We start from the raw sequence: 20465 nt of genomic DNA, 5'->3' as shown, positions 1-20465 counted from the left end.
ATGGAGATGTGGAAGCCTGTGGCTGCTGCCAGTGTCATCGGTGTACATGGAGGATCACTCAATCAGGGTAAGTATTACTGCTTTTCTGGGGTTCCTCTCCACAGTGTCCCTTTAATTAAGGTTTATTATTAGATACGTACATCTTCTATATTAGTGATTGCAAATTTGAGACATGCTCAACCTTTTCATGGCTCATCAGCTAGTGTTAGTGTTTGTGCAGCCCCAGAAAAAATTTTTTCAGACAATGCGGCCCAGGGAAGCCAAAAGGTTGGACACTCCTGGTCTAGATGACCTCATCACCGGTGTTGCTGAGCGCTGCCCAAAGTCTCTCTCTGTGAACAAGTTTCGCTAGATGTTGGGCGGGAATCATAGTGCTTTTCGTTCCTCCCGCAGGTGTCATCAGGGATCCACAGGTTCATCCTCCCAGAGATTCCTAGGGCCACCTCCCCCCGTTCAACAGTTCCAATTCCAGGTGTCCTCGGGCCTCAGGATCCCATGCAGTGGCTGCCCCTACAATGCCCCAATGATGCCAGGGGTCAGACGGGCCTTCCTCATATTGGAAGATGGCTTTTGAGTTTTATTAGAAGTGGACTCAACTTTCATTGGATCAGTGGGATACTGGATATCATTTGGGAGGGGCACAAGTTAGATCCCTTTTGCCTGCCTCCGGATTTGTTTCTGGACTCCAGTAGGTCGTCTGGAAAAGGAGTCTAAGGTCTGCAAAACTGCAACTTCTCTTAGACATCAGAGCGATGGAACCCCTAGCAGGACACAAATCGGGCTTAGGCAGATACTCTTTATAATTCATCATTCCACAGAAAGGCTCGGAGGATTGGAGACCCATTATCCCAGGACAAGCAGGCAGCCTATTCTCACATATGGGTGACGTCATCGACGGAGCCCGGATGTGGATGCCTCACAAGCAGATTTGCTTGAAGAAACCAGAAGTTTCGAGTCGACCGCACCTCACATGCGCGAGTGCCTTCCTGCCAAGCGTAGGGCGCATCTCCTCAGTTCTCAGTTTTCCACGGAGCCGAGAAGTCAGTCTTTGACTCTCTGCTTTTAACTTCATTACTTTGTGCCTTCTCTGAACCGCGGTTTGTACTTTTTTCTTCACGAATCACTGTTCTTATTTTCTTTCTTTTCTTTCTAGTTTAAAAAAAAAAAAACATTTTCGTTCTTCCATCTGTTTACCAGGGCAGGCTGCTTGGCCGCAGCCCAAAGACTTCGATCTTGCGGTGAATATTTTTCTTCCTCTGTCCCGGCCTGCCACGGGCTTTAAGAAGTGTAGCCAGTGCCAACGTGCGATTTCCCTTACGGACCCATACCATCAGTGCCTTAAGTGCCTTGGACTGAAACATCAACCGAAGTCGTGCGAGCACTGTGCTACTCTTCAACCTCGAGCCATTAAACGTCGTCATCTGGTGGAAAAGCTGTTCGGCATGGATTCTTCCAACCCCTCGATGTCGAAGGCGCCCTCGGCCTCACCTTTGACTGAGACTCCTCCTGCTTCAATTGCTTCCATCTCGAGCCTCATCAGACCTTAGTCATTTGCAGCGGCTCTTTTTTCGACGACACCTGCTGTATCTTCCCCTGTTTCTTCAGGTCAGATAGCTCAGCAGAAAGTTCCAGCGGTAGTGCTTAAAGTGCCTAAGACTTCTAAGTCGAAGCACATTTACACTGCCTCGGTGGACCTCCAGCCATAGCAGGTAGTCCGGTTTCAGACGCGGATCCATCCTTGCCGGCTTCCTTCTAGAACATGTTGGAGAAGCAGTTTATTCAGTTCCTTACTAATATGAGACCGAAACTACTTCCTCTAATCCAGCCTGGGCATTCAGCAGATTCCCACGAGGTCAAGCTGCTTCTTTTGCCTCAGTCTGAGCTTACACACTCTTTGCAGGGAGCAGAGTCTCTGCGAGTGCCTGGTCTGGCATCCAAGCACGTGAAGCAAGGAGCAGATTCTTTGCAAGTGCCTCGGCAGGAATCCTCACACTATATACAAGGAGCAGTCTTTGGGAATGCATTGAGGTTCCTCCACCAAGCTTCTGGAGCTTCGCTCTACAGCCTCCAGTCCTATCCATTCTTTGGTACCATTGGCTGCTTCTGTCTTCCGAGGCGAAGTCTCCTCGATCTTTGAGATCTGCTTCCAGGCACAGTTCTCACCGACAATTGAGGCCTTCATCAAGGCATACTTCCAGGCATGGTTCTTCTTCTAAAGAATGGCCCTCTTCAACTAAGCCTCGATCTACCCCTACTTCGACTAGACCACCGACTCCTCGTTCGAGGTCTCCAATGCCGATCCTCGAGGATGCAGTGGTTTCGATTGCCTTGTCCAAGTCTCCATATTCTTTTGATGCCTTTTTTCCAGCCGAAGCTTCATCTTCGACCCAGGCTGTCTTGACGTCTTCGAGTCTTTCTCGAGGCAAAGCATTGGCGGATCAGCTATCTTTCTCATCTTTTCTTCGTCAGATGGCTGTGGACTTGGATCTTCAATTAGATACTGGCTCCAAATACTCTAAGGAGTACCTCGAAGTCATGCATCTTCCTCAACCTCCGGCAGAATCTCTTAAGCTTCTTCTTCACAAGCTTTTAAATCAGACTTTTGGTCGATGCCTGGAGACACCTTATACCATACCAGCTGTTTCAGGAAAATTGGACTCTAGGTATAAAACTGTGCATCGCAAAGGGTTTGACAACTCCCAGTTATCTCATCAATCCCTGCTTGTCGAGTCCTCTTTGAAGAGGTCGCATCCTTCCAAGGTTTATGCCACCGTTCCCCCTGGAAGAGAAGGGAAAACTATGGACAAATTCGGACGTCGCATCTATCAAAATGCCATCATGTCCTCTAAAGTCCTCAATTATAATTTTCATTTTATTACTTATTTTGAGTTCCTCATTTCTCTATTACCAAAGTTCTTGACTTATTTGGATACTGAAAAGCACTTTGAATTTCAAGAAGTCCTTTCTTCTTTATCTCAACTCCGATTGCATCTCCTCCAATCATCTTATGATGCCTTTGAGTTGTCTGCCCTGCTTGCTCTGTAGCTATGCGTTGCCTTAACTGGCTTCGAACCATTGACATGGACCCTAATCTTCAGGACCGCTTAGCTAATATTCCTTGTGAGGGCAATGACCTCTTTGATTAATCTATCGAGGCAGCCACCAAGAAATTGTCTGACCATGAAAAATCCTTTGCTTCTATTGTCAGACCTAAGCTAAAGCCAGCTCCTGCTAAACCTGCATGCCCCTATCTATCAACGGCGTTTTGCTCCAAGGAAGGCTCCTTACACTCGCCCTCCTCTTAAAAAGCAGCAGCCTCCGAAGCAACAAAAACCTCAACTTCTGCTGCACCTAAGGCTATTCAGCCTTTTTGACTCTTTAAAACAGAGCATAACCTCCACCGTTCTGATTCTGTCTTCTTTTCCCCCTATAGGAGGTCGTCTCCATCTTTTTTATCACCGATTGGAAGCTCTTCTTCGACTCTGTCATACAGTGTCTTCCCGCTCTACCATCTCAGCGAGACACATGATGGTACTCCTAGGTCACAAGGCCTCCACAGTACACGTGACTCCTTTTGCAAGACTTCACCTCGGACTTCCTCAGTGGACTCTGGCATCTCAATGGATGCAGGTTTGCGATCCACTTTCTTGACATATAACAGTCACTCCTTCATTGAAGCAGTCTCTCCGTTGGTGGATGCTCTCTTCCAATCTTTCCAGAGGCTTGCTTTTTCAAACGCCCCCCCCCCCCCCATCAGAAGGTCCTCACGACAGACTCTTCGACCTACGCTTGGGGCGCTCATCTCGATGGTCTTCGTACTCAAGGCCTCTGGACCAGTACGGATCGTCAGTGTCATATCAATCTGTTGGAACTCAGAGCGATCCTCACAGCTCTCAACGCTTTTCAACATCTTCACGACCAAGTAGTCATTCAGACGGACAACCAAGTCGCCATGTATTATGTCAACAAACAGGGAGGGACGGGATTTACCTCCCTTTGTCAAGAAGCTCTGAAGATTTGGGACTGGCAATCCGCCACAACACCTTCCTCAAAGCTGTCTACATTCAAGGGGTGAAGAATTGCTTGGCGGACAACTTGAGTCGTCTTCTGCAACTCCATTCCTTCCCTCTTCATCACATTTTTTTCACAGTGGGGAATACCTCAGATAGACCTCTTTGCAGCTCCCCACAAATACAAACTATCTCAGTTCTGCTCCAGGATATACTCTCCTCATCGCCTCGAGGCAGATGTTTTTCTTCTGGAATGGACGAATCTCTTCCTATATGCATTCTCTCCATTTCCTCTCATTCTCAAGACTCTGGTCAAATTGAAGAACGATCATGCCACCATGATCCTAATTGCTCCTCGGTGGTCGAGACAACATTGGTACTCCCTTCTACTTCAACTCATCAGCAGGGAGCCATACCTTCTACCAGTTTTTCCTTCTCTGTTTACACAATCAAGGATCTCTACTTCATCCCAACCTGCAGTCTCTACACCTAACAGCCTGGTACCTCTCAACATAACCCCTTTTCAGTTTTCTCAATCTGTAAGAGATGTTTTAGAAGCTTTTAGGAAGCCTACCACTAGACAATGCTATCACCAAAAATGGACTAGATTTTCTACGTGGTGTTTTTCTCATTATACGGAGCCTCAGCATTCTTCCTTATCTTCTGTTTTGGACTATCTTTTGCACTTATCCAATTTTGGCCTCAAGTCTACATCTATCCGAGTCCATCTCAGTGCAATTGCGGCTTTCCATCAGCCTATTGAAGGGAAACTCCTCTCTGCTCATCCAGTGGTTTCCAGATTCATGAAAGGACTTTTCAATGTCAAACCTCCTCTCAAACCGCCTCCTGTGGTTTGGGACCTCAATGTTGTCCTTGCTCAACTGATGAAGCCTCCATTTGAACCAATTGATAAGGCTCATCTAAAGTATTTCACTTGGAAAGTGGTTTTTTTTATTGACCTCACTTCTGCTCGACGAGTCAGTGAGCTGCAAGCTTTAGTTGCTGATTCACCTTTCATGGTGTTCCATCATGACAAGGTGGTTCTTCGTACTCATCCTAAGTTCCTTCCTAAAGTGGTCTCGGAATTTCATCTCAACCAAACCATTGTTCTTCCAGTGTTTTTTCCAAAGCCTCATTCTCATTCTGGAGAAGTTGCTCTTCATACTCTGGACTGTAAACGTGCTTTGGCCTTCTATTTGGAACGCACCAAACCACACAGAACTGCTCCTCAATTTTTTGTCTCCTTCGATCCAAATAAGTTGGGACATCCTATTTCTAAGCGTACCATCTCCAACTGGATGGCTGCTTGTATCTCATTCTGCTATGCCCAGGCTGGATTACCCCTACACAGTAGAGTCATAGCCCATTAAGTTAGAGCAATGGCAGCTTCAATAACTTTCTTCAGATCTACACCTATTGAGCAAATTTGCAAGGCTGCTACTTGGTCCTCGGTTCATACTTTCACTTCTCATTATTGTCTGGATACTTTCTCCAGACGGTATGGACAGTTTGGCCAAACAGTATTACAAAATTTATTCTCTTAAATTGCCAACACTTCCACCATCCCATTTTGGATAGCTTGGAGGTCACCCATATGTGAGAATAGGCTGTCTGCTTGTCCTGGGATAAAGCACAGTTACTTACCGTAACAGGTGTTATCAAGGGACCAGCAGGCAGCTATTCTCACAACCAACCCACCTCCTCTGGTTGGCTTCTCTGCTAGCTATCTGAACTGAGGAGACGCACCCTACGCTGGGCAGGAAGGCACTCGCGCATGCACGGTGCGGTCAACTCGAAACTTCAGGTTTCTTCAAGCAAGTCTGCTTGTGAGGCGTCCGCATCCGGGCTCAGTTGATGACGTCACCCATTTGTGAGAATAGCTGCCTGCTGTCCCTGGATAACACCTGTTACTGTAAGTAACTGTGCTTTCTGGCTCTAAGGTCGGTTAACCGCTTCGTGCGGATTCCTTGTTTCCGCATGGAAACAGAACGCACAGCAATAGATGCTTTCTCTCCAGGAGAGTTTCTGACGTCCTTGGATCTCTCAGAGAACTCTCCATATTCCAATATACCTGGAGCATCGCTGGTTTCTGTATTTTCCATGTTCTACAATAGCATTTCCAGTTCACAGCTCTACCCGTTGGCCTCATGATGGCGCCCCACACTATTCGCCAAGGTGATGGTAGTTGTAGTGGCTTTTCTCTGCTGGACAACTGGTTGATCCATGATCTGTCTCGTCAGGAGTGTTAAAGTGTGATAGAGATTGGAGGTGTCTCTGCTGCAGGCATTGACAATTTCAGGAAGAGCCGCTTGTTGCCCTCCCAGTTCCTGGAGTATCTGGGCCTTCTCTTTGATACCAGAAGTTCTTTTGTTTCTCCCTGAGGCATGCAGACGCACTTCAACAATAGATAGAGGTCTTCTGGACCGTCCAGCTCCCATTGCCTGGCTTTATATGCAGGTTCTTTGGTCAATGGCAGCCTTGGAGGCAGTCACCTAGGCCAGAGCATACATGCATCCTTTACAGGAGCCCCTCCTCTGTGGTCTCCACAGCGTCATCCCATCAGATGCCTAAGAGGTCTCCCATTTCGGTGGTCCTGGTTTTTCTTCAGGCGAGTCTAGACAAAGGTTTAGCAGTTGCCTTCCTTAAATTTCAAATTGCAGGCCTTTCATGTTTTAGAGCGTGCAGTGGTGCTAGTCCAGGTTCATGAGAAGGGCACTTTGTTTGTGACCTCCCTTGTGCTTTCTTTTCCCTTCATGGAATCTTAACTTCATTCTGCAGGGCTTTGGAGACCACTGAAGGATGCTTCTTTTCTGGATGTAATAGTCAAGACTGGTCGCCATTGTCTCAGCACAGCGCATATTGGACCTTCAGGCACTTTTGTGCAGGGTACCCTTTCTCTATATTACGGACGCAGGAGTAGTCCTTCGTGCACTGTACCTTCCTTTCTGCCAAAGTTGGTATCAACATTCCATGTCAACCAGGAGGTTCGTTTGCCTGCGTTTCATTCCACAGGTTGAATGCAAAGATCAGATCTTATGCAAGTTGGATGTCTGGAGAGTCTTGCTCCACTATTTGGAGAGGACTAATGATTTCAGGTTGATCACCTTTTTCTCTTGACTGCTGCACCTCGCCGTGGTCAGCTGGCGTCCAAGTCCTCAATTGCTCAATGGATTTGAAGGGCCATTTCTGCAACTTACTTTGCCCAAGGCAAGCAGCCCAAGGCAAGCAGCTGCTGATTTCGCTTAAAGCCCACTCGACTTGAAGTGTGGCTGCATCATGAGCAGAGTCTCGCACGATTCATCCTGATGAAATTTAAGGGCGGCTACTTGGTCCTTCATACTTTTACCCAGTTTTGCAGAGTGGCTGTGGCAGCTTGTTCTGATGTCGCATTTGGGACCTCTGTGTTGAGGTCAGGCTCTTCTGTCCCTTCATAGCTGTTATCATTGCTTTTGTAAATCATTTAATGTATGGAATCCGGAAGGGACATAACAGAATGGAAGATTAGGTTTCTTCCTTTGATAATTTTCTTTCTGGATAAGTGTAAGGTGATGCATGTCGGTAACAAAAATCTTATACACCGGGGTGCTACTTGGAGAGACCCCCCCAGGAAAGAGACTTTGGGAGTACTGGTCAACAAGTCGATAAAGCCATCCGCACAATGTTTGGCGAAAAGGGCAAACAGAATGCTAGGAATGATTAAGAAGGAGATCACGAACAGATTGGAGAAGGTTATCATGCCGCTGTACCGAGCCTTTTTACGCTCTCACCTGGAATACTGCGTCCAGCACTGGTCGCCGTACATGAAGGACACAATACTACTCGAAAGGGTCCAGAGAAGAGTGACTAAAATGGTTAAGGGGCTGGAGAAGTTGCCGTACAGCGAGAGATTAGAGAAACTGGGTCTCTTCTCCCTTGAAAAGAGGAGATTGAGAGGGGACATGATAAAAATATTCAAATTACTGAAGGGAATAGACTTAGTAGATAAAGACAGGTTGTTCACCCTCTCCAAAGTAGAGAGAATGAGAGGGCACTCTCTAAAGTTAAAAGGGGATAGATTCTGTACCAACGTAAGGAAGTTCTTCTTCACCCAGAGTGTGATGGAAAACTGGAACGCTCTTCCGGAGGCTGTTGTAGGGGAAAACACCTTCCAGGGATTCAAGACAAAGTTAGACAAGTTCCTGCTGAATTGGAACGTATGCAAGTAGGGCTGGTCTCAGTTAGGGTGCTGGTCTTTGACCTAGGGGCTGCCGTGGGAGCGGACCGCTAGACACGATGGACCAATGGTCTGATCCAGCAGCAGCAATTCTTATGTTCTTATGATTCCATACGACCCGCCCTTTCTGTATGCATTCAGTTGTTGAATAGCCTGCTTCTATCTGCTTCGATTGTTCTCCTTGCAGGCTTGAAGTCTTTCCAGCCAGTTAACAGATCTTGTTAGAAGTTTTCCACTTCTGTGAGTATGATTTACTGAAGGCTGTCTCATGTGGGTGCTCATTGCACGCAGCAGGTTAATTCTACATTGTTCCTCAATATTTTGCTGGATTGCCTTTGTGCCTGTTTATTACTTGTTTCATGTTTTGCAGAGCAGACCAGTTTAGAAATTTTGTGTTACTGGGGATCTTCCCCCATACCCCCTTGTCATAGATTTGTTCAGGTATGTTACATGGCTTTGGGACTCAACTGAAACTGGATATGTTTCTAGCTCTCAGTCTAAGGGGGAGTGTTGGATTTCTGCAACTTCTGGATTTCGGGTTGGGATTGAGCACCTAGTATATGGAATCCTACAGGGACTAAGAAAAGGAAAATTATCGAAGGTAGAAACCTAATCTTCCATTAGTGCATCTAGCTCTAAGTGACTTGCCCATGGTCACAAGGAGCAGCACTGGGATGCTGAGTCAGCAGCCCTACCACTAGGCCACTTCTCACCTCAAGGGGAAGTTAATTTTCTGCAGCTATTTTTGCCTAAATGACTGCTGAGTTACCAAAGTAAAATTGTTTTAAACATCCCCCTCAATATGTATTGATATGTTTTGAAAACAAAACATTAAATTGGCAGCTAAAAAATACTATTATCTTTTTTTATCTCCTATAACAGTTAGTAAAAGGACTTCAGCATGAACTGAATCGGTTATATATGCTTTTCTGTTCACGGAATCCAGAATTTGAAGAGACGGGAGGGAAGGTCTCAATTGTGTCGCATTCATTAGGATGTGTTATTACTTACGACATTATGACTGAATGGAATCCAGTTCAGTTTTATGAACAAATGATGGAGAAAGATTATGAAGAACTGGAGGAGCACTGGTTGAGTTATGAGGAACAGCATCTACTTCAAGAACTATACTTGACCAAACAACGGTAAGATATTTGAGTTCTAAGTATAAACAATACCAACAATATTAAAACATTTGTCCATGTTTCTGTTTTCTTTACTTCTATCAGAGTTCAGATTTCCAAAACAGATCAGTTGTAGAAAGGCTATTAGATTCTAAAGTTATGAAAGAAGAGGAAATGTAGTATCACATAGTAGCTGGTCTAATCAGATTTCTGGTGAAAATTACTGAAAATATGCTGCAATCATCTTCACTGCAGAATACAGACTACAGCAAGTGTGGTGTTGTCTAGTAGAGAATGACACAGGGACAAATCTTTTCCTGCCCCTTCAGGAACTCAATTTCCATTCTGTCTGCATGAGTTTTGTCCTTGTCCTTGCCCCATTCCTGTAAGCTCCATGTCATTCTGTATTGTCTAAATACTTGAATAATGAATTAATAAATATTTGGGTGTGTTTGGGTTTTTTTGTTCTGACTTGAAAACTGAAAAGTCATTATCCCAGGACAAGTAGGCAGCCTAGTCTCAACATGTGGGTGACGTCATCCACGGAGCCCGGATGTGGACAGCTTCGCAAGCTGTTTTGCTTGCAGAACTTTGAAAGTTTACGACTGCCGCACTACACATGTGCGAGTGCCTTCCCACCCACACAAGGGCGTGTGTCTCTTCAGTTCTCAGTTTTCCACGGAGCCGAGAAGTTGTGTATTCGACGCTCTGCGCTAGACTCAGTTCTGCTTCGTGCCTTCTCTCACCGTGGCTCATGTTTTCTTGTTTTATTACAGAGTCGCTGTGTTTTATTGCACGTTTTTTTTCTTTACTTTTAAAAAAAACAAACAACTTTTCTTTATTTGTCACGGCGGGGCCTGCTTTATGGCCTGCACTGCTGGGTTTCGATTTTGCTGAGGCCATCTTCCTGCCTATGTCCAAGCAGGTCACAGGCTTAAAAAAGTGTAGCCGTTGCCAGTGCACGATCTGCCTCACTGACCCACATAGGTAGTGTATTCAGTGTCTCGGGCCTGACCATCATCCGGAGTCATGCACTTGCTGTGCTACCCTTCAACCTCGAGCCCGCAAGTGTCGTCGAGTTCAAGTGGAGAAGCTTTTTGGTGTCATGGATCCCCTTCCCCCGGTCTCAACCTCACAAAATTCGGTCAAGCCTCTTACGATGATTCCGCCTTCTGCCTCAACCTCAGCTTCACCTTTTATCAAGCCTGCCTCGTTCAGGGCTTCCTCATCCTCAGGCAAATCGGCTAAGTCTTCTCCTGATGAGAAGCTTGCCTCACTGCCTCCCTCAGGTCAGGTGCCACCAATAGTTCTAAAGCTGCCCATGTCTCCAAGTCGAAGACTCGTTCTTCCTCGGAGACCACTCCTCCACCAAAAGTTCCAGACTCTCTAGTCTCGGTCCAGACCATTTTAGATCCAGACCATTTTGGATTGTCAGTTGGGCACTATCCTTGACAAACTTCCTGCTGCCTTGACTCTGCTTCCTGCAGTCCAGCCTGAGCACTCAGCAGTTGCACCTGGTGTTGAGTCCTTGCCTGGGCCTCGAGCTGAAGCCACTCCATCTATACAAGGAGTCGAATCCTTGGGAGTGCCTCGACAGGATTTTACACTCAGTATGGAAAGAGTCGATTTTTTGCGAGTGTCTCGTCGAGCATGATATTCAAGGATTCGGTCCTTGATAGTGCCTTAAGATGCCTCGACACCAGGAGTTCAATCTTTGGTGGTGTCTCGGTCTCAATCTCCAGCCTCCAGCTCTTCCCGAGGCATAGGGCAAAGACTCCTCAACAGCGAGACCTGCCTGCTTCGAGGCACAGTTCTCCACATCAGTCCACTTCGAGGCATGGATCCTCTTCTCGAGGTTCTTCGAGGTTTTCTACTCTGAAGTCGAGGACGCCGCCTCCATCGAGGAATTCTTCTCCTAGTGAGTCGTCCCTTCCTGCATATTCAAGCATCAGGTGGGAATACTCCAGGGAAGCTTCGCCCTCGTTCTCTGCTCTTCGAGGTGCTTTGAGGTCGCCTTCTCAAGGTCAACCTACCTTGGAACAGAACTCCTTCTCGACTTTTCTACGTCAAATGAGTAAGGATCTCAAGATTGATTTGGGCTCTAATTCCAAATACACTGCTGAGTATTTAGAAGAGATGGGTATGTCTTGACCTCCTCCGGAATCTCTCAAAATACCCATTAATAGACTCATCTCTCAAAATTTCAAGAGGAACCTTGAAACACCTTATTCCATTCCTGCTGTTCTGAGCAAGTGGAATCCCATTATGGAATGATACATTGCAAGGGCTTCAAGAAGTCTCAATTATCACATCAGTCCCTTCTCGTGGAGTCCTCTTTAAAAAGGAATAACCCTTCCAAGGTGTATGCCACTGTCCCGCCTGGAAGAGAAGACAGGACCATGGACAAGTTTGGACGCCGTTTGTATCAGAATTTTCTGATGGCAACCAGAGTTTTGAATTACAACTTTATATTCATATCCTACTTCAAGCATTTGGTTGACACACTGCCTGCATATTTCAAGTATATTCTTCAACACTGTCTTACAGGTTTTCAGAATGCCATAACTACTATGAACCAACTCCATATGCATCTCCTCCAATCTTCCTATGATGCATTTGAGTTTTCCTCGAGGGTCACCACCTTCTCTGTGGACATGCGCAGGCTTGCCTGGCTTCGCACTGTTGACATGGACCCTAATCTACAGGATCGCCTCGCCTTGTCAAGGCAATGATTTATTTGATGATTCTATCAAGGAAGCCATTAAAAAGTTCAAGTTCAAGTTCAATTTTATTTGATGAATCGCCTATAACAATTTCTAAGCGATGTACAATTAAAATATCATATATGATAACAAATAGTATTAAAAACAAAACTTCTTAACAAATTTTTGAAAGGCAAAAATTTATGACATACAATGTTAGAGCTTTAAGGGGTTACATCACAAACTAGATACATTAGGGAAAAAAGGGAAAAAGTTACAATTTTCTCAGTCTAAGAAGGAAGAAACATTAAAGGTACACACATAAGGAAGGGGCGAAAATAAAATTAGGAGATTAAAAATTGAGCTTGAAAAACCAGGAATATATAAACAGAGTATAAAATTAAATAGTAAAAGCATCTTTAAATAAAAAAGTTTTCAAAGATTTTTTAAAGGAATTGAGGTCTTTTTCTTTTCTTATGTAGAGGGGCAAGGAGTTCCAAGTGTGAGGTCCTAAAACAGAGAACATTTCGTTTCTTCTTGTGCCTACTGTTTGAACATGAGAAGTCATTTGCTTCCATTATTCATCCTAAGCCTAAGCCTTCCACCTCTAAGGCTTTCAGGCCTGTACCTTCTTAGCAGCGTTTTCCACAGAGACCAGCTCCTTATACCAGGCCGCCTCCTAAGAAACAACCACAGCAACAGAGGCAAAAGAAACCTCAGACTTCTGCAGCACTTAATGCCTCTCAGCCTTTTTGACCAGCTGCTACAGAGCATAAACTCCATCATTCTGCCTCTGTCCTCTACCCTTCCCATTGGAGGTCGTCTCCATCATTTTTACCAACAATGGGAGATCATTACATCAGAGCTCTGGGTTTTGTCCATCATCGGGGAAGGATACTTTCTTCATTTCATCCAGGTTCCTCCATATCTGCCTCCAAAAGAGTATTCTTCCAATCCATCCCAGACCGCCCTTCTTCTTCAGGAAACTCAAGCTCTGCTTCGTCTCCGTGCCATCAAAGAGGTTCCGCTGGAACAGCAGAGCAGGGGGGTTTACGCCCGTTACTTCTTAGTTCTGAAGAAGATGGGCGATCTGTGACCCTTTCTGGATCTCAGAGCCCTCAACAAATTTCTTATCAGGGAGAAATTTTGCATGCTGTCTCTAGCATCATTATACCCCCTTCTAGATCAGAACAATTGGTTATGTTCTCTAGATCTCACATTCCCATTCATCCAGCCTCTCAACAGATTCTCAGATTTTGGGTGGGGAGTCTGCATTTTCAATACAGAGTGCTACCTTTCGGCCTGGCCTCATCTCCAAGAGTTTTCACCAAGTGCCTCTGCGGAACCATGGTCTACAGGTGTTCCCGTACCTGGACGACTGGCTCAACAAGGATTCCACATCTAAAAGCCAATAAAAGCCAACCTCATCAGTGAAAGTCTTAAAAAGGGGAACCGCTGAGGCCACACCGATACCAGTGGCAGGACACCAGCAACGGGGCTCCAGAGCACAGATCCTCCCCTCCCCCGAGCCTGCAGAGGAGAAAGTCTTAAAAAGGGGAACCGCTGAGGCCACACCGATACCAGCGGCAGGACACCAGCAGCGGGGCTCCGGAGCACAGATCCTCCCCTCCCCCGAGCCTGCAGAGGAGATCATTTGAAAAGGAATCCGCCAACTCCCCTAAATTTGCGACTGTTCAAACAGATAAGTACTTGTTATAACTCTGTATATATAATTTTACTCAAAAAAAATCTAAAAACCTAAATAACCAAAAAGTTAAAAAAAAAAAAGTTTGTTGAATCTAAAAGTTTAAAGCTATTGTTAGTTGAGTTTAAAAGTTAGACTAAAGCTATTAGATGATACATCTGTTAAATCTGAAACTCAATGCTAATACTAGTGCCGTTAGTTGATAAGTGCCATTAGTTGATAAACTAGTTGAACTTTAAAGTTTAATGCCAATATTAGACAAATTGTTTAATGTTAATATTAGTTGAATGTAAAAATCTGTCTACTGCAAACTATTACCATTTGTTGAATATAGAGGTTTATTACTAAGGTCAGCTGAACACAAATTTTGAATATTACGTACTATTACCATAAGACAAAGCCCCTCCCCCCCCCCCCCCCCCCCGAGCCAGCAGGGGATCCTGCTTAAAAGACTGTAGCTCCAACCAAAATAAGAGCACAGCGGAATCCCAACCAATAAGAACTCCACGGCACTACCTTGCACACCAACCAACCCCTATAGCTCTAGCACTCCCCCCCCCATATACAATCAAAAATGACACCCAGCACAACAAAACTGCTCACCATCCTACTACTCTTCCCGCTCCTAACAAAATGGAACACATCGGGATACCACATCTCCCCATCCCAATTCTGACAGAGTCCAACAGACACATCCAACCTTTAAGAAAACCCCATCCACCCAGAAATCTGATAGACTGTTCAATGATCACCTACAAAAGCATCCCCCCCAGTTGGGGAAAAAGGCCCTCTCCCAAGCCAAAAACAACAACCCATAACACCCATTCACAACCAAGAAGCCTCCTCCATCCAAAATGCACCCACAATCCCAATACAACTTACACATCAATAGCCTGTGCATATATGAACATAAGATCGATAAACTCAAAGGCAGACCTCATTAAGGACTGGATAATCAAAGAACATCTAGGCTACCTATTCCTAGCTGAAACCTGGTTAACATCTGACTCTCAGACCCTTGCATAACAGAATTCTGCCCTAAGGGATACAAAGTAGAGCATATCTGCAGAGAAAAAAAGCGAGGGGGAGGATTGGCAATTCTAGCCAAAAACAATCTCAACATAAAAGTCCTAGACAAACACACGATCTAGATCTACTAGCCTGCCAACTATCTGGCGATACACTCAAAGACACCATAACCTGTATTCTCTGCTATATAGCACCAGGAAAATGGAGCACTACAAAACACACGCTTGAAGACTTCATCTTCCAGAATTCACTAACATCAACTTACAACCTACTACTAGGAGACATTAATCTCCACCTCAAAGACCATACCTCCAATCAAACAGAAAGCCTACTCTCCTACCTCAAAACGCTATCCTACCAAATACTCAACCCCCAATCCACTCACGAAAAAGTCCATCAACTAGATATTGCTGCATTCATGACCCAACAACCTCAAACACCAGACATCCACATCTCAAACGGATCCTGGATCCCCTCCCTCTGGTCAGATCATTATAAATACACCTTCAACATCAACTGGGCTCAATGCAATTATAAACACAAACCCCACAAATCCCCCATCAAAACCCATCCAAAAATCGAATCAACCACTTTCTGGGACAAAGCAGATCCCGCAATCGACTCCATAGACCTCAAAAAATTCCTACCACAATGGCAAACATTAAGCGAAACAATCCTAAATGAGCTAGCTCCAATAAAATCAAAACACAAAATCTGCAGACAATCAGACAAATGGTTCGATGCTGAACTGCTCCAACTCAAAAGGCACTGCAGACAAATGGAAAGAAACTGGAAAAAAAAGAACCAAGAACAATCCAAAATAGCATGGAGAAGTCTAATCAAACAATACAAGACTAAACTCAAAGAAAAAAGAAAAGATTACTACTCCAAGCTGGTAGGCATGGAGTCCATAGACTCAAAAAAACTTTTCAATCTAGTAAAAAACCTCACCAACACCAAACTTTACCTAGCAGCACAAGAAAAGCATCCTCCAACAGCCACTCAACTCGCAGACAACTTCAAAAACAAGATTACAACAATCAGGACTATCTTCAATAACACACACACCCTCCTCGATAAGATAACAACAAATCCCCCAATAGGAGAAGCCATTGCTGCAGACAGGACCTGGACCGAATTCCCTGCGGTAAACTGGACAGACATGAATCGACTCTACAAAAAATACAGTCATGCTTCATGCGACCTGAACAATTGTCCCGCGTATTGTAGCTGGCACGCTCCAGGCAGAGGGCCTGGGAATACTGGCCACAATTAAACTCTTGTGAGTCGCTGCATGCCTCACAAGGATAAGTTCTTTCAGCGTTCAGTGAAAGGGACACCATCCAAACAATAAGTTCAAGGTTAAATAAAGAATTGCTTTTAATTGTTCAAAACAAAAAAAAACACAGTAACTTGCTTGTCAGGATTGAAATAGCAAAGCTCCCATACCAGGAAAGCACAAAGTTCAAAAAAACAGTCTCTGGTTGAGAAACCAAAAAGAGTCCAAACTTAAACAAAACTCTCTTCCTCAGAGGTAAGTTCTTATTTAAATCATAGTCCAGGTGGAGTTCATTACCAAAGAAAAGGAAAACTTTTCCACCAAAACCAAACTACAAGACAGTGTAAAAATACTGGCTTCTTCAGCGACTGCAGGCTGGAAAGACAGTGTGCACCGTGTGGTCTTGAATTGCCAGAAATTAGGCCCACTATCCCACCACGTAACACGGGGCTAACCCCACTGTCTTAGCACATCAAGTATGCTTAACTCAAAAAGGAAAAGCACAATTAAGTTTTCAAAAATGGAAAAACAAAACTTCCAAAAAAAAGTCCTTGCTTAATTCAGCCTAGTACAAATCCAATCTTTAACATGAGTTAGATTAATTCAGTCTGAGAAAAGTTAGTCCAAAACAAAATTGCAATAAACTTCAGCAATATTCAAATAATACTTGCTTTTGTGAGGCAAACCTCCATAGGAGCATTATCAGGAGTCAGCCCAACACTGGCTTCAGGGCTTGTTCCCAACTCCATGTCACATGGTTCCTCATTCAGACTGGAAGGTAATTCTTCTCCAGCTTCTGTAAACTCCATGTCCTCTGGAGCTTGACTGCTATCAGGAGCTCTCAGCCCTGAGCCTTGTGACCTTCCCTGCTGCTGTTCCTCTCTGTTCTGATTCTCTAGGAGCCTAGTCTTCAGGGAGAGCAGCTTGCAGCCCCGCCCCAAACCCTCAGGTGGAAAGGATTTCCGGTGATTCACCTTGTGATCCAGAGGGGGATGGGAACCTAGCACTGCAGCTCTCTTACTCCCTCTACAGGCCCTAGAAGAAAATTCAGACTGAGAGGCAGAAAATGGGGAATAAGGCAGATTATGGACAATGTCTGGATTTGCACTGGAATCTGTGCTAGGGACACTCCTAGCAGGCATAGTCTGCTTATCACAGTATCTAATAACCAACGCCACCCCCAAATTTAGGGCCAGCCTCATGCAATGGACCCAAATTACACTCACTGAAGGTCAATTCTCGCAGCATCTAGGAGAAATCATAATCACTCCAATTGTAAAGGACCACAAAGGCCTTATAGATAACCCCGCTAACTATAGACCTATCTCCTCAATACCAATATACGTCAAACTTATAGAAGGACTAGTTGCACAGTTCCTCACAAATTACCTGGAAGACCACAATCTTCTCCACCCCTCTCAATCGGGATTCAGATCCAACCTCAGCATGGAGACTTTACTAGTAACCCTACTAGACACAGCCCAACAGCACCTCAGCAAAGGCAGAAGGATGCTGATAATTTAACTCGATCTATCTGCAGCATTCGATCTGGTCGATCACACCATCCTACTACAGACACTAGAAGCCATAGGGATCTCAGGCAGGGTATACAATTGGTTCGAAGGATTCCTTAAATACAGATATTATAGAGTAAAGTCAAACAATCTTAAATCAGAACCATGGTCCAACCCCTGTGGAGTTCCTCAAGGATCACCTCTCTCACCTACTCTCTTCAACCTCTTCTTATCCTCCCTTGGGTCTACCCTAGACAATCTGAATGTAACTTCATTCAACTACGCTGACGACGTCACCATACTCCTACCCTTTGATGCTCCTGACCCAACTTCTACAGAAAAATTGGAAAAAACCCTTCAAGCAGTGGAAAAATGGATGGCAGATCACAAATTGAAGCTGAACACTGACAAAACAAAATTTCTACTGCTTGAAAAGGATAAGAATCCCTCCATCACAGAACTAGAAATAAACGCCTCCAAATACCCTATACAACCTACCCTAAAACTCCTAGGAGTAACAATAGACAGATGCTGCACAATGCAGGCCCAAATCAACAAGACCACCCAGAAAGCATTTCTAACCATGCGCAATTTAAGAAAAATCAGAAAATTCTTCGACAAAGAGCAATATAGGCTAGTAGTCCAATCCCTAGTACTAGGTCTATTGGACTACTGCAACATATTCTATCTGCCTTGCCCTGCAACAATGATAAAACAACTACAGACAATCCAAAACACTGCACTCAGATTAATCTACTCACTGAGAAAATTTGACCACGTCACCGCGGCCTACCTGGACTCACACTGGTTGCCAATGCAAGCACGAATTCAATTCAAACTATACTGTCTATTATTCAAAGCAATAAATGGCACAGCCCCCAATTACCTAAACAACCGCCTGTACCAAAACGCCACCACTAGGCAAAGAAGAACTAAGACCCCTTTTACCTACTGTGACAAACCTGTGGCCAGCTTTGTCCCTGTAAGGGATAAAAGCAAAACACGGTCCCTGGTCAGAAGGGCTGACCAGGTTAAAAGTAAAGGTTTGGTTTTGGCTGACTACCCCTCAGACAGTGAGGTAGGGCAGGAGAGACAGGAATAGGTACATCCAGCAGAGAGCGCCATCTCAGGACAGGTACTCTAGAAAGCCTGATAGGAATCTTATTGAGAAGTGGAGTCCCAATGCTGGAAGGTATGCTCATTACCAGCCTAGGAGAAACCTGAATTATTTCTCTAGGGATTTCCTGCCTAACACAGCTGCTCCTAGGAGAGAGGGGTAGGGCTTTAACTCGCATAAAAACAGAGTAAGGGAGAGCAGGAAGAGCGGGGACAGGGCTAGAGCTAACGAGCTCAGGCAGCAGCAGAAGCAGCAGTGCTTGGATGCAGATGAGGGGAGAAGTCTCTCTCCTCCAGCCCGCAGCAGTAAGGACGTGGAGATGACAGAGGATTACCTCAGCTCCACCCCAGAAGCTGCTGAGCAGACAGAGGCTATGGACGTCTCTGAACCACTGCTGGAAGCTGGCTATTTCCCCACTGACATGGAGGTTAGTTGCTAAGGGGAAGGAACCAAGGCTGTGCTTGTGCTGGCTCCCGTAACCCAAGCCCAGCTGACAGTGATTAGGGAGAGAGCAGGAAAAATCCCTCTGTTACACTGTGTGACTGCCCGGAGAGCATTGTTTGTTCAAGGAACTTTATCTATAGGGGTGTGAAAAGCTCCGTGGGAAAAACCTAAGTAAAGTTCACAGCTTACCTAATGTCATGCTATGTTCGCTAGGAAGCCCAGCTGATAGTAACGAGCTGTGAAGCCTTCTCTGCAAAACCTATCCGTGTCTCAGCTAGGTAAGCTGAAACGTTTGAGAAATTCATTGCTAGGTTTGGGAACTGTAATTACTCTGGCTGTGTTTGCAAAGTTTGAAAGTTTATTTTCCTGATATTTTTTCATTTACCTTTACCACTGGTGAAGAGGACTATATTTAGACTGAAAAGTCCAGGGTATTGAACTGTATGTGGCATTTGTAGCAAGCCATTCTGACAACTGAAAGCTATTTTGTATTTTATATTTTTGCCATGACATGCGGGTGGCTGATGGTATTCAGACCCCCCGGGTTCAATAAAGTACAAGAACATTCTTTTGTAACAAGACTTACCTGTGTGGTCTTCTCTTTACAAGCTACTCTCAGTGTGGCCTGGCAGACTAGGCAGGCGCCTAGGTTTGTTATAACCTGAAAAGCCTTACTCCAACCTGAGGAGGCCACGCCGACAGGCCAGAACTCAACACACCTGATCCCTCTGCTGGTTAGAGCAACGGATAAGTGTGTCACACTACCCTAAACTAAACTAAACTAAACCTTAGGTTTGTATACCGCACCATCTCCGCGTGCGCAGAGCTCGGCACGGTTTACAGAGTTTGAAAGGAAAGGAACTACAAAGAAAGGATGTAGGAAAGGGACTGAGGAGATAGAGGGGGACAGGATACTAGAGCACGGGAGGTGATTAGATTTTTGAAAAGAGCCAAGTTTTCAAGTGTTTGCGGAAGGATTGGAAGGAGCTAGAATTTCTGAGCGGGGATGAAAGATTGTTCCAGAGTTCAATGGTTCTAAAGGGGAGGGATGTTCCAAGTTTTCCTGCGCGGGATATACCTTTTATAGAAGGGAAAGATAGTTTCAGTTTTTGGGAGGATCTAGTCGAGAGCGGGTTTGAGGAATTCCAGAAGAGTGGGATAATGGGAGGGAGGACGCCATGTAGAATCTTGAAGGCTATGCAGGCACATTTATAGAGGACTCTGGAGTATACTGGGAGCCAATGAAGCTTGAAGAGGAGTGGGGAAACGTGGTCGAACTTGCCTTTTGCGAAGATAAGCTTGGCTGCGGCGTTCTGAATTAGTTGAAG

General features: G+C 45.1%; 1 protein-coding gene across 4 annotated transcripts in view; it reads left to right on the top strand.

Moving 5' to 3' along the window:
* The window catches only part of DDHD1 (DDHD domain containing 1), a 405278-nt gene that overhangs the window by 209772 nt on the left and 175041 nt on the right, over positions 1 to 20465 (top strand). For all 4 annotated transcript variants that reach the window (XM_033952944.1, XM_033952942.1, XM_033952943.1 and 1 more), the window contains one exon: positions 9106 to 9368. In XM_033952944.1, coding sequence (XP_033808835.1) covers positions 9106 to 9368 — 263 coding nt within the window. The remainder of the gene's footprint in view (positions 1 to 9105; positions 9369 to 20465) is intronic.

Source organism: Geotrypetes seraphini, chromosome 7, assembly GCF_902459505.1.
Source record: "Geotrypetes seraphini chromosome 7, aGeoSer1.1, whole genome shotgun sequence".
Lineage (NCBI taxonomy): Eukaryota > Metazoa > Chordata > Amphibia > Gymnophiona > Dermophiidae > Geotrypetes > Geotrypetes seraphini.
This window is presented reverse-complemented; position numbering and strand designations above follow the sequence as displayed.